This window comes from Musa acuminata, chromosome BXJ3-8 (assembly GCF_036884655.1).
Source record: "Musa acuminata AAA Group cultivar baxijiao chromosome BXJ3-8, Cavendish_Baxijiao_AAA, whole genome shotgun sequence".
Lineage (NCBI taxonomy): Eukaryota > Viridiplantae > Streptophyta > Magnoliopsida > Zingiberales > Musaceae > Musa > Musa acuminata.
In genome coordinates, this window is record NC_088356.1 from 13,797,067 (window position 1) to 13,822,266 (window position 25,200).

General features: G+C 36.8%; 1 protein-coding gene across 2 annotated transcripts; it reads right to left on the reverse strand.

Moving 5' to 3' along the window:
- Positions 1–698: 698 nt before the first annotated feature.
- LOC103973584 (glutamine--fructose-6-phosphate aminotransferase [isomerizing] 1) lies at positions 699–24,529 on the reverse strand. Of its 2 annotated transcripts, XR_010498973.1 has the most exons (12): positions 24,079–24,491; positions 22,957–23,129; positions 21,371–21,482; positions 10,390–10,535; positions 7,991–8,155; positions 4,434–4,755; positions 4,098–4,348; positions 3,912–4,026; positions 3,519–3,774; positions 3,274–3,442; positions 1,387–1,542; positions 783–978 (listed from the first exon to the last, which is right to left on the reverse strand). XR_010498973.1 is itself a non-coding variant. In XM_009388200.3 (11 exons), exons 1-11 carry the CDS (start codon positions 24,353–24,355, stop codon positions 895–897), a joined length of 2,070 nt encoding a protein of 689 aa, XP_009386475.1. In that variant the 5' UTR covers positions 24,356–24,529; the 3' UTR covers positions 699–894. The 2 variants fall into 2 exon arrangements, 1 of the variants encoding a protein (XP_009386475.1); XM_009388200.3 differs by lacking the exon at positions 1,387–1,542 and having other exon boundaries at positions 699–978; positions 24,079–24,529.
- Positions 24,530–25,200: the final 671 nt, after the last annotated feature.

Consider the following 25,200-nt stretch of genomic DNA (forward strand, 5'->3'; position numbering starts at 1 on the left):
TCCAATTGGAAGCAAAACAGAAAAAAAATCCATTCAGCATATCCATATAATTAAAGGATCATATGAAACTTTTCAATTCTTAGCCACAAAATCACACCAAATATGCAACGGAGTCAAAAGAAAAGAAAGAACTTAAATCCTTCTCACTTGTACGACGAGAGTAGCACTGCCCAAAAGACGATGTTACGCATAAGACACCGGAAACCTTGTTTTGGTCATCATAGGTCCCACAACCAAAGTAGCTGTCAATGCTTTGTGGGATCTGTAAGAAGAAGATGAAGTCACAATAGAGGACCGCCCTCGAACAAGAGAGGAGTTAGCGAAAGGAGTCTTGGAGGATGAAGCCCTAAACGAAGAGAAGGATCCGTAATCTATGGGGGATTCCCAAGCTTCTCTCTCTATCGCCCACTATCTATCGCCCACTATCATATCCCCCTGTTGGTATGCAACTTAAACTTTGATTAAATCACATCAAAATTCACTAGATCACGCATCAACAGATCGCATGCGTACGACCATGTGATTATTCGAGAACCAATAACATAGTTTCAACAATTCCTTAAAATGATAAAAAAAAATTAGATGAAATTTTATCGAGCTTATATATGATTAAATTCTATATTATAAATTATGTAAATAGATTTTTATTCTATTTTTTAAAGGATACACATAAGAGAAACAAAGGTATAGGCAAAAAGTAACCAAAAAAAAAAAAATGAATTAATCATCTAAAAACCAATAGAAACTGGTAGCACAAGAATTTATACAGTCGGATAACACAGTAGCAGGAAGAGGAGTTAAATTAAGACTTCAAAAATAAAGAAACTCATCCCTATATTAAAATGAATTCACATTAATGTTGAGAAAGATGCAGAAACAACTACTTAATTTCATTCACTCGGTGGTCACACTTTTTGCAAGATTCCTTGGTTGGTCGACGTCGTACCCTCGTAGAACTGTCAGATGGTATGCTAGTAACTGCAACACGCAGAATAATTTCATAAGCAAAATGCTAAACACAATCTGTTTAAACTACACCTAAGTAGAACACTCTGCAAGGATAGGATACGAACAGCAATTAAACCGACAAAACGCAAGCACTGGATAGTATATGCTGCTAACACATGCAAGATGACGAACATTCATTTACAGTACTGCCTGGTCAAATCAGATCCGACAGAAGATCTGACAGAAACACAATCTTATCAATGAAGTACTCCTTACTGAAACTTAACGAGTAAAAAATGGATTTCTTATGAACCTTCAGGACTAGAAAGATTAGGCATTAATGTGCACGTGTCCTGCCCAATTCATTGGTTGCCACCAATAGTATATACCCTATAATACATTTTATATGCACCACAGGTTGCTGTGTTAGGTACATACCTGACTTTATACACTGCTAAATCATCTCGGACCAGTCTAGGATGTAAAAAAACTAGGGTTGCAAGCAGATTACACTGATATGTTTCACATTTGATAGTGCTCCACGAGTAACCAAATCTAAGCCATATGATTATAAAGAAATCCTGGCAGGCTATCCTATTAATAAATACGTTGTATCCTGTATTAGTATGATCATTCAATTGCAAAGTGAAAAGGTAAAAAATAAAATTCATTTCTATGTATAAACTCATGATCATAAAATACTAACTAAATGAATTTCCTGCAGTATTAACACTTAATAATCTATATCTTTATTTAAATCATATAATTACTAGATGCTCCTCATTTTTTTCCAGTCTCATAATAAATTTATATTAACTCTCTATCAAAGATTTTCTGTAAGTCAATAAAAATCACATGCAAAATTTTCTTTTCACTATATCTTTTCACTAATTGTTTAGATGAATAAATGGCTTCTATAATATCTTCCAGGCATAGATGACATAAAATTGTTTACACTAAAACATCCATAGCAAAATGGAAAGATGAAGTGAGTCTTTAGGTATAATTCAATGCCCAATATGAAATTGGTTTAGGCCTGGATTCCCAATTTGACCGACGTGCTGCCCCAGAGAAAAGCCAGCTTCTAGAATTCCATTTCAAAGATTGACTAGTAAATTTTTTTGTAATGGCTATCAGTTAGGTTTGAAAGTAGTTGGATGTAATACCCAAGCAATCTCAAGACAAAGTACAAAGGAGACCTGCAAATGTGGGCCTTGATGCCAAGTGGTTTGATTCTTTGGACCAAACTAGCTTCAAACAGTTACGGACTGGAGTCACTGGACTGCTTTGCTTTAGCAATGATTTTAAAAGTTTTAACTTACAGTAATATTTTGGTTTATATGGTTTTCTCTAAACCATAGTTTCAGATCTCGGTAGTAGACCTTGTACCTCGTACTGGTCGTTGGTCGAATCGGTATGGTATGGGTGCGGTGTATACCACCATACAGACACACGATACAATGCATTATTCCGGCAGGTTCTGATCATCATGAAAGAAGTATAGGGTAACTAGAAAATGGGAAGGGGGTTAAACATGTCCAAATCAAGCAGCAACAAGAAAAATATAACCTTTAATAAAATAAGGATTTCAACACCTTGTTTACTTGGAATTTGAGTCTGGCCAAGTTTGTATACATGGGAGAATATTACCATAAAAATCAGGCATTCTTCTTTATTTAACATGATTGAAAGATGACGTTTCCCGGAGAGTTGTCCTAGGCAAACCATTTTCTTATCTGTCTTCTATTTATTATAATTTCCTCCTATTTCTCTAGTTCATAAAGCTTTTTCCCAGTGAAAATATATCCAGAAGAAAATCTAAAAGTTCTCTTGCTTCTTGCCTGCTTATATTGGTAATTTCACCTACTTTTAAGGACGAATAGCAAGGGGAACTGAAATTAGATAACTAAATTTATGCTGAACATGGGTCAATCCTTTATTACCTTAACCATCACACAGACAATGGAAATCAAAGAGAGGATATGACCAGAGGGTTTTGGGAAGGAAATGTAATAGAGATGAAAGAGCACCTGATTTGTTAAATGAAATGCTAAGAAACCGAATACTGCTATTTAGCTTTCTCAAAAATTTACTTTGAAGTTTGATGAGTAGAAAAGAGAGGAATGGGTAGGCCTAGAGATAAAGCAACCAAATCTTGACCCAGCATATAGAAATAATTGATATAAGAAATGAACTTACTATGGCAATGGCATTCTTAAAATTGCACATGTAATTCCTAGTTTCGAGTAATTGTACAAGGCATCTTTTATATCAATAAATCCAATATTATACAAGAAATATGTAAGATTTAACCCATAGGCATACCTGCATTGGAATAATGTTAATCACTGGCTGAAGGCAATCTGCAACCTGAGGAACTTCAATAACTCTGCAAGATCCCATGGGGCATACAGATGTTGCATCTCCTTCTGAGCACATCACTATCAAACGCCCTTTCCGTGCATGAAGCTGTTGAATAACTGACTGTTGCTTACTGTTGGCAACATGTAAATAAATGTTCAGAAAACAGGTGCTTTCTATAAAAGAAAAATTGTCAAACAGAGACTGACCTGAAGCAAGCATCATGTGTAGCAATAACAATGATTGGAAGAGTCTCATCCACCAAAGCTAATGGACCATGTTTCATTTCACCAGCAAGCATACCCTCACTGTGCATGAGTGCAACTTCTTTCACTTTTAGAGCACCCTCCAAAGCAGTGGCATAGTTGTATCCTCTGCCAAATACAAGGAGAGACTGAGTGTCTATCAAAGACTTGGCAAGATCTCTCATTTCACCATCAAGTTTCAGAACCTCAGAGACTTTTTCTGCAAGCAAAATGATAAAAAAATTGATAATAATTCAATGTACTTATACAGCCTTTATGATGAAAATATATTTTCATTAAAAACTGTGCCGGACATCTATCATTCCTGTAGGATATAAACATCAGCAACAATCATACTTGGTAGGTCTGAAAGACCATTTATAATAGCCTCTCTTCTAGCTTGAGTTGATATTTTGTCAGCTCCAATAGCCAATGCCATCATAGCCATGACCACTATCTGACTTGTGTATGCCTGACACAAAGAGAACAAGAAATGCAAAATATGGTACAGTGGAGAAGAAAAAGAAAATTGATTGTTCTTACCTTCGTACTAGCAACTCCTATCTCACATCCTGCATTAATGTGAACACCACAGTGTGTTCTTCTAGCTAATGTACTACCAACAGTATTTGTCACACCAACACATAATGCCCCATTTCCCAAAGCATACTCAAGAGCTAGTAGGGTATCAGCAGTTTCCCCAGACTGACTGACAAAAACTGCTGTATCTTCTCTGTAAATTGGACCTTGTCTATCCAGCAAGTCGCTTGCCAGCTCCATGGTGACAGGGATACCTTATTTTAGAAGTAAAACCACATTCAATTAATAAGTATTTATCTTGCAGTTAAAAATTAAAATATCAAGCCAACCCAGTTTTACCAGAGAGCTCTTCTAAAAATGGTCTTGCAGCTAAAGCTGCATTGTAACTTGTACCACAACCAATGAAAATGATCCTTCTGCTATGCCTGATTGTTTTCAGGTGGTCCTTGAGTCCACCCAGAACAACACTATTATCTTTGAGTCTGCCTCTCATCGTGGTAGTTAAAGAATGTGGTTGTTCATGTATTTCTTTCTGCATGAAGTGATCATAGTTTCCCTTCTTTATTTGCTCAACCTCCATTTCAAGCACAGATAATGCTCGTTGCACTGATGCAGGCTTCTCTCTGCCATAATCGAACTTCAAAATTGATACACAACCATCCTGAATAAATAAAAGAAAATCAGAATAGTTACTGTTCCAATTCAAGTAGAGCATGAACATCTTGGACTACATCACCATTCAATAAAAAAAATCAGTTTGACAGGCTAAACCAATATGAAAACAATATGACTAGTCAATATTCGTAGAAACAGCCACACCAATTAGTTAGTACATATGTCACATGTAAGCACATATATAGTTCACATAAAAGTATTTTAATAAGTATATAAGTTAAAAAAAGCAATACAAAATCTATTTAAGTAATAAATAAATACATTATGTATATGCTACAGCCAAATCAAGAGATTATGCAATGATATTTATACTCAACTAAAAAGGTATTTAAATAATGAGTCATAAAAAAACAAATAAAGGTTGTCAACCAGAAACATAGCTGATGCAATCTAAAGGACTTCATGGTTGCAATCATCAATGGTTCTATTGTTTAACAAACTACATAATCAGTGCTATACAGTAATAAGTTAAAAATTACACCTAATAGGTGCTGTATCACATCAAAAGAAAGCAGAGCCTCCAAAAGAGATTACAAGAGGGAGAAGAAGAGACTACCAAATCAAGAGAACTCTATCACATAAAAGAAAGTAATAACATTTTAAGAATGAGCACTGGGCTTATAAGTTCACATACTAATAGGGCTACTAGTGCTTGCTACTACTAAAACAACTCAATGTCGAAGGAATTCTTTATTATATAGAAAAACAAGCTATAATTACTAAAAAATGCTTAAAATATCCTTATTGCTTCCACTCTTTATTGTAGTTGCGCTGGTTGGTCCCTATTTGATGCCTTAGGAAGGTCAGCAGCCCTTCAGGAAATGCTTGGTGCCAACTATTAAGCCAGAAACCCCATCCAACGTGGACTGATTCTGGCTAGACATGTATAGGAGCTGATCATCTCGAATCCAAGTTGGTATCTCTTCTCGAAGTTGGATCCTGCATATACTATCATATGTGTTGCATATGCAGCAGCATACTACATTTAGGAACAACACAATTGTAGAAATATAAAGCACAGGATTTCCTTACTGATATGGAAAATCCAGAGGTATGCTCCTTTGTGATCTAGGTGATTAGCGTTTGAATCCACAAACACAATCCCTACTTGCAGAGATAATACTAAGTACATACACCCTCCTCTAGATGCCTCATGGTGCATGCACCATTCACTGATACATCCTTTTTGTGTATATTTGAAAATATAAATTCAATAAAAAGAAGCGAACAAGCACTTTACACATGTCAAGCTGGAACAGCAAGGACTAGAGATGTGCATAAGATGAGAAATGAACAGAGGTCCAAAGCATGACAATTAAGCAATTTCCAATGCAGACAAAACAATTTGAATAAATAAACCTTCCATCTAAAACTACTAGCACATGCCTGGTAAGAAAAACTCATCATAGCTAGGGCTATTATGCTTGGGGAATGAAATCGTCCAAGAAATTTATACTAGGGGAAAAAATAGTAAATTGCTGAAAAAAATAGAAATTAGATCTCAAGCTTGTCTTTCAGGCTTACAAGTACTCATTATATACGAGTTATGGAAGAAAATCTCTTTATACCAAAAAAACTACACTGTAAAGGAACTCTAAAACTCTTGACTATGGCTCCTCAGAGCTGAACAACTAACCTAACAGGATAATTAGACACTAGATCAACTCAAAATAGTACCTTAAAGACTCCCTCAAACAGCTTCTAATAGTAATGGCATAAATCAATCCAAAATCCCTTCAAAGTTTACAAAATGTCTATTCATAATAGTAGTGAGGAGGCTTGGTCAACCCTATTCATTTCCATGAACAAGAGTTGCTCAGCAACGTCATTCTCACTAGAACTAAGATAACTACACTAGACAGCTTGATATCCACTCTCTTCCAAATCTAAATTGATCTCTAATAGTGTAGAGTCCTGTGACAGATTTTACCAAGTTACGGTGGACATGTACCAGGCTATATAGAGCTATTTCATGTTTAATTCTAGGGATTGCACCAAGTTGTAAGAAGCTGAACCACGTTGCTAAGCCTTTTTTAGCTTTTTTGATGCCCCAAAGGCTGAACTATGGCCAAGGAGACCTTAGCTAAGCCATGGGCTAACAGGAGGGTTCCAGCAGGCACATTGTATAACAACAACCCATTACTTTATATTGCCAAAGAAACAAGATTTCCTTTGAATTCGTCGTTTGCATTTCAAGGCTACGCTTAGACTTGCTAGACAAAAGTCGAAGAAGGAAAGATATCTGGTCAATCATACAATTTAAATGATTTGACCTAGTAACATGAAAATGGACTTAACCCCTCTCAACCTAAGTTCAGTGATCAATTGCCTTGGCAATTGCCATTACCACAACTGTTGGTTAGAGATATCAACTTGATTTGTTTCAATATTTCCTAGGAGTTGTTAGGGCTGGTTTCAGTAATAAAGTGGGAACAGTACACCTCTTGTAATCAATCTTTGTTAAGAACTAATCATGATAGAAAGTTCCTCACCTCAGTCCCTAGCATCACACTATCACTTTGTTGACACAAAAAAAGATAAGTATTAACTATGATCAAACAGCATAAGAAAATTCACCGACACAATCGACTTGAGAACAGAGGAAGCAGATACTTCCAATTACTTCAAGAATCTTAAAGCAAGCATCTACATATCACAATAATTTTGGTTCAAGACCCATGCTCATAGCACATAATTTAAGCAATGTATTAACAGTAACCTATCACAAGTTAGTTTAGAGATACAATTGAGAAATTGAGACCAAGTATTTGATTCCCAGTCTAATACCGATTTCAGTAATCTTTTGGACCATTAGGGTACCAGTGTACTTAGTGGTATACGTACCTGTACCATTCAATATCACTGAATAAAATAAAATAAAAATTGCATTGAATCTTATTGAGTTATTTATTTGATATTGGTTCTCGAACGGACTGTAAAATTCTGGCTCATACAGAATAGTATGATCAAGATTTGAACCTTCCTGGAGACCAAACAGAAGTATCATTTCTTCGAAGCATAGAAGCATTGTATAACATTAATGTTGGTTTGAGAGTGCAGCAACAAGCTCATGATAAGGCAACAAATTTCTTTGTTGGGGAATCCCACCAAGTTGCTATCATTATTTTAAAAAATAAAAGACATAAGGCACAACAAACAATATTAGGTAAAAGTTACAAAATATTGAAAGAGAAAATGCAAGAGGTAAATGTAAGACATACCTTAATGTGCACAACCTCATTATCTTCAATGGCCAAGTAGTTCTTAGTATGTTCCACAATAGCACACAAGTCACTTGAAAAGAAGAGTTCTTTAGGTTTCTCATCCTTTGTGAGGGCTTTTACATCATGAAATAACTTTCCACTGTTTTTATCATCAGACAATTCCTTGAAAAGAAAAGAACGTTGCCATTAACTACTAAAAATAGATGATACAATAAAAAGCTTTTAATTTTTTAATAGACAAAAAATAGAGGAAATCACATATCCAACATAATAAAATATCAATTAAACAATCTGTACACCCTTTCAGCAGATGCAACACTTGCTTAGTCTAATGCAAACTCAACTACAAGCAGAATTTGAATGATCCTAACACAATAGTATGAAAAGTCAATCTGGTAGTAAAGTTCTTTCTGCAAGGTATCATTGAAATAGGCCATATCATACAGTTGTAAACCACTAACAAGTAAATTTGAAATATCCATAGTTCTACACATGGCTGCAACACCAGTCTAGAGAAAATTAACTTGTCCCCAAATTAACAAGAGTCCGATCACAAAGAATTTTAACCATATGCACATTGAGTTTTTGTATACTGTTCCATAATTTTACCATCACTAGTACTCCCCTTTTATTCTTTGTCAAGTATTTATGTTCTATTGACGGTTAGACTTCATAACAACTAACAATTTTGTCAAACCAGATTAGGGATACGATGTTAAACCAGATTTTGAACTGGAAATGGAAATCAAAGATTATTATAAGTGGTAATAAGTCAGGTTGTCAGGGTGACAATTTAGTTTTCTCTTCCTCAATTAGAAAAGACTAAAACCTCATTTAGTCAGTTAAGAATAGTTCTTGTAACTTTAGTTGAGAGATACTACCATTTAGTCACTAGCAAATTAGAGGTTCTCTGCAAGTAATATCCAATTATAAAGAGAATTGTGCGCAATCACTTCCAGATATATTAGCCTATATTGATTTAAAAAGCAACAGAATTCTTTAGCCCCAATATATTGGGACCATCAAGTTCATTGAATCCTTAACTTGCATCTAATCTATAGTTAATTACTCATTACAAGTATTGAACTATTTGGCAGTACATTTATAAGAATTATTCTGTTGGCCCTTTATCTAATAATATTATGATAATAATAGAAAATTGCATGTCACTTATCCTTTTACTTCGATTATTATAAAATGTCTCATTAATTACAATATTACAACCCAAAAAATAGTTGCTGAATACAATATGTACCTCGTGCCCCACTATTGGTATTGAATGTAACATGACAGGTGCATCAACCCACTCTATATGATCAATTTGCCCCTATATCTATAATCCCAATATCTCTCTTATGTTAGTAATGAGACAGCTTCTTCACTCACCTACTTCTCATTTCCATCCATTGTATTGTCCCATATGTTTTTTTCTCCCTTACTTCCCTGTATCCTATTATCATTAACTGCAGCTGCCCCTTTCTACATAGCTCTGTTCTCTTCATCCACCATCTTCCCTACTACATTATTCTCAAAATATTTCAATGTCCTCATGATGACAGATGCAACCAAAAAGCTAATAATTTTATAAAACACCTCTGATTTACAGTGCTATCAAGATCTGTCTTTAGCTAGGCCAACCATGGCTATTCAAGAACTAGAGAGAGCACAAGAAGCACAGTAGGAGATGCCAATAGAACGCAACGATGAGCAATCATGACAATACAAGCACAGAGTTGAATTGTATAACTTTCAAAAGGATGTAACTTGATAAACAAGGGCAAAACATTTCATAGAACTTTAAATAGCTAGAATGAAGCAATAAACAAATAATATTTTGATGCTTGAAACCTGCAAGTGCAAGCAAACCACAATGTTTTTTGTATTTAGCACACAAATTTTTGGATTAAAATGTATATTTCAAAAAGACAGCTCTTTTTCATCATATGAAGGTGTAATACATTAATTTCTCGCACAATTTTAGTTTCTTCCGACCAAACCATCTGCTTTAACATGTATTAATTGTGAAAGCATATAAAAAACAATAAGTAGATTCCTAAAAGGCCTCTTAAACTATATGAAGAAGGAAAAAGGCCATCACAATACCTAAGACAACATTGCAAAGGACAAGTGAAGCATATATGGATTATCAGTTGAAAAGTGAATGTGAGATCATCCGAATGAGCATAAACTGTTAACAAACCTCATATACAGTAGATTCCTACAAAATGATGATAAAAATTTAACAAAGCTTTATTCTCCTAGTTTCTTACATTACTAACCGTCTTGCATTTTTAATTACCCAGAGTAACACATAAAACAACAAAAAGAACTGGAGACAAAACATGCAAAATATCTTATGAAACCAACTTAAGACAACGCATAAACTAGACACTTACTTTGACACCAAGGATCAAAGTGCTACCACGCTTGCAAGCAATTAACTCATTTGGGTAATGTGCACTTTTAAATATAAGTGCATATGCTCCTTCAAGTTGCCTCATGACTTCTGTGACAACTTGACTAAATGTGACAGTCTGTTCACCTGAAACATTGACATAAAGAGAAACATGTGAAGATAGATATGGCAATTTGACTTGCAACATCAACATGAATTACAATCAATAGTTCAACTATTATATTTTAACTAATAAAATGAATAGTTGCAGTATTATGTTTTAACTAAAGAAATATTCACAAGAACAAAATTAACAAGATACTGTATGCAAAGAAAACACAACAAATATATAAATAAAGTGCTTATATAAAATTTGTTCAGAATTGCTATTCAAATAATAAAAAGTAAAATTCTGCTTAAAAAAGATATAGGCTTCTACTAGTAATTCATAAATAAAGGTGTTATGTTATCATCTAAATATTGGCTTACAATTAGGTGGATACAAATTTGAGATATCTAAGATGAGAGACACGTCCTTTTCTAGGGCACAAAGAAAACATACATGACTCCTTGATTATATTGTTTCTTAGTGAATTCAACCATAATATGAACCATAAGAGGCAAAATAAAAAATATCAAGAATTCAAAGGCATCAACCAAGCAAGCAATTATAGTTAACTGACACCATTATATGATATAAAAATAAATTAAGGAAACCATGAATATGAGCATCACATGGCACGAGGTTTCACATCTGGCTTAAAAAACATTGAACATAATGGCAACATATCTATGCTCCACAACATAGAACATGAAGTTTGCTACATTTCACACAACCTGAAACAGCTAGACCATGAACCCTCAACAAAAGATGATGAAAATTATTCCATGAAAGACAACATGAAGTGCATCCTAATGGATAAAAACATAAAACTCAACATTGTTGGCATAGGACATCCTAAACCATGGTCAGCCTTAGGGGTACAGAAATTTAGTGAAAATAGGAAGAGAAGGGCAAAACAGAAAGGGATTATATACTTATATGATAAAGCATGCTCAATCCATAGGAAATTTGATTCAAACCAATGAAAGCACAAGTGATGCAATTTCAAACACATAACAGTCCTGAGACATTGACTTTACCCTTCTTGACTAGCTTTATGGTCCAGTAAAAGTCCTGTATCGTCAAGGAGAAGTCAAGCACAAGAGGGACTTTGACGTTTTTGAGAATTACGTAATGGTGAAACTGAAGTAGTATGATAATTGAAGTGATGGGAAGAAGATACAAAATAGAAAACTTCTAGGACTCGCTCCAAATCTTGCAAACTCAGTTCAAAAGAAAGATAGTGGCCTCAAATCACACACACAGGAGGAAAACACATCCATTCATCTTTCCGTTGATTGATGTTCGGGTTCCAAATATAATCCCCTCTCCTTTATAAGGATTCCTCAATTACGAAAACGAAATATGAAAAATAGAGAAAAAATATGATTACATCAAGACAAATTAATTGTTTACAATTTCCTTAAGATAAATTTCTTATTTGTTTTAGCAAACACAGCTTTCGTTTTGATAATATATTTGATTGATGGACTTTCATCTTTCTAGAATCCTCAATCACATTGAAACTTCCTTGTAAAGACAGTCTTTGACCAAGATATGTAATCTCCAATCAAAACTTAAATTTAATTTCTTTCACACTTTCCACTGTTAGTTTTCTTTTTCTTCTGCTTCAATGATCTTGGAAAATAAAGTTTTAGCAATCTTAGAAACTAGATCCAATAACAATAATGAAGTGGAGTTAAACGTTTGAATTGTTCCTTTGTGAATCTAGACATCCTTTACATTTGACAAGAAACTTTGAATACTCTCCATTGCAAGTGGAAACCTATTGTTCATCAAAGATATCCTTAATTTCTTTTTTTTTTCCTTAAACAATGTGGTAAAGGAAGGAAAGAAATTACAGCCCATGAAGAAGTGGTAATGGTTGGGTAATTGAGAAGCAAAGTGAAATATTATCTTGTAGCCCATTGTAAAGTATCATGTCCCTAATACTGATAACTAGGTTAATGCAAAAATCTGATGGAAGATATAGTTCACAGCTCTTGAGCTAATTTTTCATGTGATTTTACAAGGACTAGAATTTATGGTGTCAAGCATCTTAAATGTTCCTAGTAAGGGTCATGGCACCCAGTAACCATAGACCTTCGCCTAGCGTACGAAAGGGAAGGGAAAAACAGTAGTATCGACCAATCTATTGGAAAGAATTGACAAGCAACACTTACAATTTGGTGACAAGACACATTCTCCCTTGCAATCACTGCTGCTTGAGTTCTGTAGCGACATCAATAATAGTTCCTCTACCAAGATGGCGACAGTGGCAGTCCAGCCATTCTATTGTTCCAACTACTCAGCTTTAGGGTAGAGCATGGACGAAGGAGTAGCACTTTATACATGCCATCCAAGATTTATATTATGGCTCGAGGATCCATGCATATTATTTATGATCGGAATATATAGGAAGAGGAAGACAGTCAATGCCTTTGAGCATATTATAGAGCCTCTACGAGAGCCTCTATTTGCAGTTTTATGCTATGGAGGATCATGTATGGTGATAGTTGGTCTTTTTTTTCAAGTTTGATCATTTTTACAATAAAGAACAACAAATCAATGGCAATGGCAAAAGTTTTGATGCACTCCAACCTCCCCAGTCCTACATATCACAATCATACTTGCCTTAGGAGTATCCTCGGACACTTGCTATTAATGATGATGAGGCAACGACGATTACCACATTAATGCATCAATAGTTCATGGTTAACAATACAATATCGCAGGAGCACATCCCAAATGGTGTCCAACAAACCTACCATATTGAGATACAAATTTTTAAGATCAAGGATCATGATTCACCGACCATAGAATCCCTTCGTTCATTTTGGTGTTAGAAGCAAGTAAATATAAATGTCATCTCGACAATTTATTTTACTGAAATCTGAGAGTTCCGACACTTAATCCAACATCTCATCTCGTATTTTCATAGATGATTCAAGATCAATGGAAGTAACTTCTTTCAACGGAGAAATGCACAACAAAGTTGCTCCTCAATGGAAGAAAAAAAAATTAAATTCAAGTTCTTATCCTTATTATTAAATCTCGGATTTTGATGATGAAATCAATTGACGAAGTTAGGATCTAATGTGCGTTTGAGTGACGCAGAACTATGCACACCCCTCCTCCTCCTCCTCCCCCCTCTTAGTGTCGAAACGATCCTAACAATTTGTATCAGAGCCAAGTTTTTCTCAATTGGTTTAACACCCAAGAGAATGGGTTTATCGATAATCTAGAGGGTTACTCTATCATTCGTCCTCCTATGTTCAATGGGACGAACTACACGTATTGAAAAACTCAAATGAGAGTTTTCTTGCTTTCTATAGATTTTGATTCATGGAATATTGTTGAAAGCGGTTTTCAAAAGTCTTCCAAACCAATGAATGAATGGAATGATATCGAGAAGAAGACTTTTTCTTTAAATATCAGAGCTATGAACGCCCTATTTTGCGCTTTAGACAAAAATGAGTTTAATCGTATTTCTTTATGTGAAACTGCACGTGTGATTTGGCACACTAGAAGTAACTCATGAAGGCACGAATAGAGTAAAAGAATCTAAGATAAATCTTTTGATGCATAATTTTGAATTGTTTCGTATGAAACCAAGTAAGACCATTAGAGACATGTACACTCGTTTTACGGATGTCGTCAATAGTCTAAAAGCACTTAGTAAAAGTTTTTCTAATTTTGAACTTGTTAATAAAATATTAGTATCCCTTCCAAAAAATTAGAATCCTAAAATAACAGCAATACAAGAAGCAAAGGACCTAAATAATTTTCTGCCTGAAGAACTTATCGGATCTTTAATGACCTATAAAATGACATGTATTTCACATGACGAACATGAGAACAACCTTCCCAACAAGAGGACGGATTTGGCACTTAGAACAAAAGAAGACAACTCGAGCGAAAGCTCAAGTGATGATGACTTTGAACTCTTAACAATAAAGCTTAAAAAATTCTTAAAACAAGGATCTAAGAATAAAAACGAACTAAAAAAGAAGTAGCTGCCAAAGAAAATGAAAGTATTCAATTCGACATGGGATGAATCAACTGTATCCGAAGACGATGAGCAAACCGATAAAGACGAAGTGACAAACTACGCCTTAATGGCTCTTGACGACAAGATAAATGACTCAACCGAAACTCCTTTACCTTACAATAAATTGCTTAATGCTTTCCATGATTTATTTATTGAATTTAAATTAGTTGGCAAAAATTATACATTGTTAAAAAAGGATCATACCTCTCTTTCTAGTGAATTTGAAAAACTAAAAAATGAGCATGATAATTACATGTTAACTTTTTGGACTCAATGTGAAGAATTAGATTCAAGCAAAAAGGAAAATTTGTCACTAAAACAAACATTAGAAAATTTTGAAATTGGTAGCAAATCTTTAAACATGATTCTTGCCAATAAGAATTATGTTCGTAGAAAAGAAGGAATCGGCTATGTGAGTAGTAACACTCAACAAAAGCCAACCACATTTGTTAAAGGACCCACAATGCATATTAGCCCTAAAGTTAAGTGTAATTTTTGTGATAGACATAGTCATTTTGCATATAAATGTTCATTCAAAAAGTATGATCCACACAAATTAATTTAGGTTCCTAAAGGAACCATAAATGACCTTATGCCAAAAATCAAGATAGATAGATCTAAACATGAGGGACCCAAAGTCAAATGGGTACCTATATTAAACCCATTTTTCTTGTAGAAATATCTACAATCGAAAGCTAAGAGCAAAAATGATATCTTGATAGTGGATGCTCAAGACATATGACCGGAGATCCAACATACTTCACAAAACTCACTAGCCGAAACAAAATGATTTTGATTGAATATGCTTTATGTTTAATGAAATCATGCTTAATGAGTTTATATTTTAAAATTATGCATGAGAAATTTTATAATTTATGGCTTATTGATCTTAATGATTTTTTTGTGATGATTTTTTGCTTTTCGGTTTTAATCAATGATTTCAAGAATAATGCATTCCCCTTTTTTTTATTTATAGTTCTAATAAAAGTTGAGAGTTTTATATTTTACATCTAAAATATATTAATCTAATAATAATATATTATATTATGGGTTCAAAATAGATCATCCAATATATTTAGGAAGCCATCATTTTTAGTAATCGTTGCAAGAAACTCCTGGCCCTGTATAATCAATTTTATCTTTGAACATTTGCTATCACAAGTAAAAATCCGTCCATCAGCGATCTTTACTTCGAATCTATCACAACCTTCAATGTGGTAAGCTAATCGGGCTACAACTTTCCTGTCCATAAAATTATTAGTGATATTCGTACCAATCAAAACAGTGACAGGCTGATGCTTCAAAGTTCCTCCGATTTTCATAGTTTGTGGGCTAGCGTAGCCAGCCAATGTATGCACTATATGTGTGATGGCTTCAATATCTTCATCAGTTTCCACACCTTCATGATCGGAGTCTAACTCTTCTGCTTCCGATTCCTCTCCAATTGGCTCAATCATCAGAAGTTGCCCTTGTTTACATTGGTGCTCCATACTCCACTTTTCATCATAGTACAAACCTTTCGCTGATCTTTCTTTTAGTTCTTGGGTTAGTTTGCGAGTGATAGGATTTTAACTGGGAGTAAATAGGGTGGGCTGCTTGTTGCTCACCTGTTTATTAACACCTCTATTCCGATGGTATTCCATGCTGATTTTTTCCTCATGCAGGCATGCAAATGAAAACGCAACTATCATAGTGCGGGGTTGACGAGCCTTAACTTCACACCGAATCTCTGGATTAAGCCCTTCAATAAATGTACCCAAAAGTTGTTGTTCCGACCAATCTCTAGCTTGATTTGACAATCTTTCAAACCTGCTCTGATATTCCAACACTGTAGAAGTCTGACGAATTTTGACGAGCTGTCCATCAACATTCTCATATTCTAACGGACCGAAGCGAACAAGAAGCCCTCTTTTGAACTGCTCCCACAAAGGAACTCCGTGGAAAGTTTCATACTAATTGTACCACTGGATTGCATCTCCATCGAGCTGGATTGAGGCCACTTCTACCTTGGATTCTTCTAGGGTTCTGTGAAAACGAAAAAAAATTTCCGCCCTAGAGATCCAACTAGTCGGAACCCCATTTTCCGCTATTATCATTTGGTATCAGAACATTTTACGATAAGACTTTAGGGTCTTATCAATTGGTATCAGAGCATTTTACGATAAGACTTTAGGGTCTTATCAATTGGTATCAGAGCAACGATCCTCGACGTTCTCATTGCAGTTCATCATCTCAAAAAAAAAAAAAAAGCCCGTAGCCACTCCCCAGCTTCCAAAGCCGCAGCCACACCTCTGCTTCCGGTTAGCCCACCCGTCGCCGCTACCCCCCGACCACCAACCTCTCCTTCTCCACAGTCGGCGCTGATTCCCGGCCGACCGACCACCGTCGCCGCTGCCCCCCCAACCAGCCTGCCACCGTCGATTCCTATTTTCCACTGTAACCTCAACCCCGGCAACGCCACCGCAACCGCCCTCCAACTGAAACGCAACAAGCTCTTGTGCGGCCGCTTCAACCTCGACAACGCACGCACCGACTCCTCTTCTCAACCTCGGCCACTTCAATGGCACCGTCGTGTCCTCAACCGCACGCGATCCCTCGGCGTCACCAACGCCTCCTTCCGTAGTGTGGTAGAGACAAAGCAACGCTGCCTACATCGACGTCACCAACGCCTCCTTCCATAGTGTGGTAGAGACAGAGCAACGCTGCCTTCCATCCGCGTCGTCACAACCACCATAGCTGCAAGCCCTTGGCGACGCTGCCCCCAGCCGCACCACCATCGTTGCCTCCCAACCCTCAGCAGCAACGATCCCTCCACGCAGCGACCACAACAAGCATTGCTGCCTCCCACGCAGCGAACACAGCTATATCCCCGCATCCTCGCAGCAACCCTTCATTCCAATAATGCTACCACCGATTGCATCACAACAACAACACCGAGTAGGGCAGTGATTGATGCCCTTGACCGACATCAAAAACAGGAGTTGAGATTACAGATTTGCAGTCGTACGTAATGGCTGCCGATAACTCAATGAAAGCACAAATTGAAGCGTTGGAAACCAGAATTGAGAATCGACTAATAGAAGCGTTGGCAACCAAAATTGAGAATCGGCTACAAGAAACCCTTCATGATTTCAAAAAGAGCTTGTTGGAGCACTTTAGCAAGTTTCAATAGGATGAGAGCTCAAGTTCTACGTTGCATAGATCTGAAAATACAGAAAAAATGGTCCTAACAACTATCTTGCATTCTTTTTCAAAAACTTGTTAGTTGTACTTTTCTCCTTTTTGTTGATGACAAAGGGAGAGAAGTTATGATGATTTTATAATGCATACAATACTCATTATATTATGATGATGCATAGAATGAGAAGTTATGATCATGCATGGTAGGATGTAATGTACTTTGATATTTTGATACCATGATGATTTGAAATATTTATGATTTGGAATTATGCATGCAATACTCATGATTTTATGATGTATGTAATGATGTGAAAGTCAACGATTATCATTTTCTGAAATGATACCTTATTTCAATATGACATATTGATAAGGGGAGTTTAGTTTAAACTCTGTTATCAATTGGTTGTCATCATCAAAAAAGGGGAGATTGTTGAATCTCGGATTTTGATGATGAAATCAATTGATGAAGTTAAGATCTAATGTGTGTTTGAGTGATGCAGGACTAACCTCGATCAAGGAAAGGTAATTCGATTAAAACAGGAAGAATCAGATGTTGGACCGGAGTGGAAGATGTCAGAAGATTGGACGTCGTTCCGGAGGAATCATTAAAGTGCCGGAAGGACTTCGTGCCATGAGTTCAGGCATCGAGCCAAAGGATCGGACATTACACGAAGGAGATCAGAAGTTACGAGAGTCAACATACCGATTGGGCCTGAGTTGGAACTATTTTGGACCAAGTAGAAGGCCCATTCAGTGACCCAATGTTAGGTAGAACCACCTATGAGCTGGAAAAGTCAAGAGCACACTTTTTCAAGCTGTCAAGCGATGGTACCACCAAACTGGGTGATGATGAACAAAAAGGGTTGAACTTTATTTTTAAAAACTCGTATATATTGGCATATACCAACATATGGTACCATACTTATCAGTACGTATCGATTCGTCCAAGGACTAATACCATCGATCGACATGATATGATGATGATCCATGGTTGGAACCTCTTTGTCTCAACTTATATTTATCAGCTCTCTCCTTGAATTCCTATAATACAACCTATGATGAAATAAATATATTAAATTAAAAAACATATCATAAGTTTTTTTTATTTTTTTTGGAAAAATGGTTAGTTACAAAAGGGTGGTAAATTTACCAAGACGAAAATGATCTATTAGATATTATGGGTGATTGGTTATTTGTATTTCTTTTACATGGAATTTCTAACTAAATAGAATTACTAACTAAAATAGATATTATAATATTCATTGTTAAAATTATTTTTTCTACAAATTTTTGCTTGCAAATCACAAAGGTGTTTAGCAAAGAACTCAGCAAATTCACTGGATCTAACTTGTGAAAAATAATAATTAAATCACATAGGTTTCGAGATAGGCATCCAGTGACTATCTGAAAGGGGCTAAGATTAGCATACCTGTTGATTGAACAGTTGCAAACTCAAATAAGCTAAGTACAAAGTCCCAAGTGGACAAATGATCATCAACTAGACATCAAAAAACATAATCTGAACTCCTATTAACTGCCTCAATATACCCAGACATGATTAGTTGTTGCAGCAAACACTACCCCCATTAAGAATTGGATCCCTTAGTTTCCTCTGCAGTTTTATTTAATCATTCGACTACCCAGACTAAAATATGAACATCCAAGTTAATCTTGCAATTGTTTAGTATCCATTTCCAGATTTATCCAGTAACTTTACAGAAGAAAAGTAGTAGTATAAACTTTTCTGAATATTCTGACAACATGAACAAACAGAACTTGCAGTTGAGCCTGATGAGTGTATCCTGGATCAGAAACCTTCTTTTCGGAGTCAACCAGGAAAAAATAATTAAAAAAAGAAATTTGCACAATTCCTCTAACACACTATATTATACTGCTCCATCATAGAATTTGTGGTCTAATAAACTTGCAGGTTTCTGTCTAAGCAAGACTAAAATAATACTAGTCATTGAAAACTTGAAATGAAACCAAACTAAGTTGGACATGAATGATGCAAATTCAACCAACATTATAATTGTGCTGAAACCATTCTGTACCTAAGTGAAGATCAGGATGATACCAAATTAGACATATGGAAATCATGTGCAACAATTAAAGTTGGTTAGACTTTGTAATAATGCTTGATAAAATGTAGATGGATGTTTCACAAAATAAATTCAGCTCGCTAGTGAATTGTTACTTGGTGAATTTGGGAGATTGCTACATCCATCACGCCAACTTCCATTCTAACATGACTACAATGCAGCAGATAGTTTCTTATCTAAGGGCCTTGTGTGACCTCATAAATATTGCTACTCATGCCTATTTGAAATTTTATATAAAGCATAACATGTGTAGCCAAACTCATTTTGTATATTCTGTTGGCCAATCCAGTTATGGTATCTTAATGGGTGATTTCCTTGAAAAATCTCCTCCTTTTGGACTTTTCCCAGAAGATGCCATTGTTTTCATTTTTCCCAGATGGTGCCCCCTATTTCCTATAATCCCATAAATGCCCCTTGCTGCTGCCTGCCACTTCCATGTCACCCATCTTGTTGAACGCCCTTCCCCACCCACTGTACCTCCGCCTCATCCTATCCTCGGGTCCTCTCTACTGCCGCCTGCGCCAACCATTGGCCTCTATGCCACCACCTCCATAGTCATGGCGCTGTCATGGAGCACCCCCTCGAACATCCCCACCCCACCCTCCACCTCCTGCTCCCAACACTAACTCCACACTCACCTTGAGAAGAGAAGAGAAGAAGGTAGGGCAGAGGCAGCCACATGGAGGCGACAAGGCCTAGCAATTGGGCAAAAGCAATGAAGATGGCGATGAGGGCCTCGCGGCCGAGCAGAGGTGGCAAGGATGGTGACAAGGGCCTTGTGGTGGGGCTTCGTGGTGGAGACGATGGGGCCTCATGGTGTTGATGACACAAAGGTGGTGAGGCCTTGTGGTAGAGCCTCACAACGACGCAGAGGTGGCGTTGGGAGCAGGAGGCGGAGAGTGAGGCAGGGGGTGTTCAAGGGGGTGCTCCATGACGACACCATAGGGACAAAGGTGGCAGTTTAGAGGCTAGTGGCTGGTGTAAGTGGCAACAGAGAGGAACCCATGAGTGGGATGAGGCAAAGGACGGAGGTACAGCGAGTAGAGAAGGGCATTCAACAAGGCAGGCAATGGGCAGGCGATGGGGCCTCTTAGTGAGGCCTTGAGATAGGGCGGAGGTGGCAAACAGTAACGAGAGGCATTTATGAAATTATAGGAAATAGGGGCACCATTTGAGAAAAATTAAAATGGGGGAAATCTTTTGGAAGAGCCCAAAAAGATGGGGTTTTTCTGGGAAATAGCCCTATCTTAATTAAGTTGAGAGTCAACTAAACTTATTTTACTACATTTGCCATTTTCCCAAACCATGCAAGGTTAAACAATTTATGGGTATCCATCATGACATAATTATTAAAGATAATCTTCTTGAAATTCAGGCATACTAACTTTGTCAATCTCTATAGATTAAAGAAACATAGTAATGATATAGTCATTCATCAAAATGCAACAGCATGTACAGACAAATCGAAAGGTAAACAACGATTATATGGCTACAGTAAATAATGTTTAACTAGTTCAAACAAATTTCCAGGAATAAGAAAACACACCTTCCTCATCACGAGCTTTATCGAACACAAACTTTGCAAGTTTTGGAATAACTTCTGTATCAGTTTCTGATTCAAAGGTGAATCCATGTCGAATTAATGTCTCCTTTAAAACCTGAAGAAGCATAATATAAAACAACTATTCAGAAACATTCACAGTGAAACCTCAATTTGCTATTGAACAAAGATGCATGTATTTTTCTCCCATTTCAAATAGGAGGGCACCTGCAGCTTATAGATCTGAACAAAACAAAAGAGAAGAAAACTTCATTCCAACAAAACTTAATGTGATGGAAGTTCAAAACTATACCTTGTCTAAGTATGCGAACAATAAAGAATATATTACTAATATTCAAGTGACATGGCAATAAATAAAACTTGTCAGTAAATTTCAACTCTACTGATCCAAAATGAAGTCTGCAATGTTTGAAAGGCAGTCACCAATACATGGGTGGTCAAGGTACAACTTGATTAAAATGCGGTTAAAAGCACATATGTGCCCACAAATGCATTCATCTTAAAATATTGTTGTTCTATCATTTCTTAAAAATTAATTTACTAACAGTTTGAGTTTGGTTAAGTTCATATTCATGTATAAGATGATATCTGCAATTATCTAATAACTTATCAATTGACAAGTAAAATAAAAATTATTAAGATCTAAAAGGTTTTATTAGTCCTCTGGCAACCCAATACGTACCACAATAACTTTACTAGTAATGTTATAGGATTGTAAAATAAAAAAAGCAATAAGCAGCATTTTAGTGCACATAGGTGGACCCACATTCTGATTATGAAAATTGCATATGCAACCACAGGTTTAAGAAGATATTGTTGAAGTAAATTTAGCTCAGTGTATCTCCTTTTTGTTGTTTAAATTTATCATATTATAATTAACTTTTCACTATAATCAGATCTTACAATCTTCATAATAATCAAGTACAGTCTCTGTGATTGTTTTTACTTGAGCATATGTTTATATTTGACCTTCTAATTCAACCAACCCTCAAACCGAAACAAAAAAGAAATAAAAGACAAATAAAATGTCATTACTTGCTCCTAACACTACTCAGTTTGTTGATAGTTAATATCCATCAATCATACACACGTTAAGCAAATTACAAGTAAACCTGTCATCAATGATTGATATTCCAAAGCATCCAACTCTCTGTAGTCACTTTAATAATTTAATTGTACTGAATACTCTTAGTAGTTGGCAGTATTTTTTTCCATCATACTCCATATGTAGTTACAATCATCCAAATCTAGATTATATAAAAGTATCACCAACCCCTTTCTGGATGAATATGAGAAACAAATGGACTAGCTGTTAACTATCACAAACATACAACTCATGGATGGACAAGATGTCTTTTCAATGTTTTCCCTAGAAACAAGAATGTTTTCCCTAGAAACAATTTGCATATTCCTAGCAAGTTGAAAGGTGAGAAAATATGGTAACATACAATTAAAGTTGTCTTTTAATCTAAAATTACTCAGGACTTCTTAAATATATGCAAATAAGCAACGATGGGGAAAACATGCAAACGCAGCACAATATATGAAGAAAACTAAGCATTTAAACAAACCTCATAATTTGTTATGATTCCATTGTGAACAACCAAGAACTCGTTGCATGCACCCGATGATTGCGGATGACTATTCCTTGGAGATGGCACACCATGAGTAGCCCATCGAGTGTGAGCTATTCCAGCATGAACAGAAAATGACTTTTCCAAATTTAAGTCCATTGCATCCACCTCTATATAAAACGTCTGATTGTTAGAAATTAGGAAGAGGAAAAAGTAGAGAAAGGTAAACCAACTACATTTAGCAATATACAGGGCCTTCTTCTGAGGAAACAGTTTCAGGACCCAGTGCAGCTATGAAGATACTAATAAAGCTGGCATTAAGGACCGGGTGATGCATCTAAAGCGTCAAATCTATGAAGTAAATAAAACCACATTTAGATTCTGATGATACGAAGTAAAATTAGCATATTTGTGGCATTAGAACATCATCCAGATAGGGAAACCAAACCAAGGGTCAAATTGAAAAATATAGTTAATGATTTATAAGCAACAATATGTCAATATCTCACAATAATATTTCAAGTAGACTAATCAAAGGTTACATCAAAGTCATTGACACACTTGTCCAAAATTTCCTAATCAGTACTGCCCACTGAAACCACTGAATCATTATTTGTGCTTATTTTTGGGCAACAACTACCGATTTCTGAAACCGCTTATTAATTCAGAACTTAAATCCAGAACAATGACTGAAGGGAGCATAAACATCTAACATTTCCCAAAAAACAGAAAGCAACCATTCTATTCAAACATGCGACACCATAGATCAAACGAATTAAGTGTCCAACACCAATTTAACTGTCCCAAAAGCAACAGCAACAGCAAACGAAAACCAACCAAACGCCTAATAAACAACAAATTAAACAAGTATCAAATCATGGTGCTCGAGAATTTCGCCCAGGTAATTCCCTAGGTGGGGAACAGCCCCCCCGTAAGTGTCACCACAAGAAGAAGTACCGACTCGTTATCCAAGTAAACAATCAGAATCAGATCTTTCTCGCAAAGCACAAACCTACGCCCAGCGGCAATTACTCAAAAGAACCCGAAAAAATGGAATAGGCAAGATTATCGAGACACAAGTAATATCTGCGAAGAGAACCAGAAGAATTCTCAACGCACCAGAGTAGACGGATCGGACAAGGGACTCGATCTTCCCCTCCTGCCGGAAAACGAGGGGCGGGGCCGAATTGTATGGCAGCCTGGACGCCTCCTCTCCGCCGTCATTACCCTCCCCCTTGTCGATGGTCACAGGCGAACGGAGATCGGCATCGATCGCGATCCCGGAAGAGTCGTAACCCCTGTATTCGAGGCGCCGCAGCCCGTTGAAGAGGACTTCGAGGATGTACCGCCTCTCCCTCGCCACATTGTAGTTCAAGAACGCGAAAATCCCACACATCTTCCCTCTCGATCGACCCACGCCTCGTCTCGAACGGAGTCGACGGCAATTTCAATTATTTGGGGAGACGAAGAGAAGGCGGTCGTGGAGTCAAATTTGGAATCCACTAAATGGAAGCCTCCTCTCACCGGGAGGAAATCGAAGTTAATGGTCGTGCGAGTGTCCTCACGGTCACACCTCCGCGCATCGACCGTCTTTAGTGCTTCGTGATTCGCATGCATCTCGACATTGTGAACGGTGGATATTCCAAATTGCACTAAATTGACCGTGCGCCTATGCGCATAGAAGACGAATTCCCCAAATCTTCCACCGAGTCGTGAAGCGGCGGCTGCTTTAGTATATCTTTCGTCGTCGAGTAAAAAAGGTGTATATCCAGTACCGTGCGTTCGATAAGGCAAGTCTTGTAGGCAATGCGATCGGACAGTTCAGATGGATCTGTTCGGCTACTCCCCGGTGGTCATATTCGTATGGTGATCCACTAATAAGCCGCTGCCATTTGTCCTTTAGCACGCGGCGGATGAGGTCCCGGGTGATTCGTGGGCTGTTCGTTTATCACGTTTCCGGAAGATATTCGCGTCTCTGTCAGCATCAAGGCCAACCGTTCTCGGCAATTTCCTGGCGCTACGAGGACCAGTGGATTAGGAGTTTGACTTTTATGCGGGACTTGGTCTTCGACGACTGGCCTGAGGATAAGTGGGATGTTGACATTAACAACGTCGATTTGGTTGGACCCACATCCTTAACCTCGAGTCCAGGGCACCGCTCAGAGTGTTCTACGATTCGTGCTGATGGAGAGATCTCGTGCAGCAGCGAACATTTGATTAGACGAGCTCGTGACGGGTATG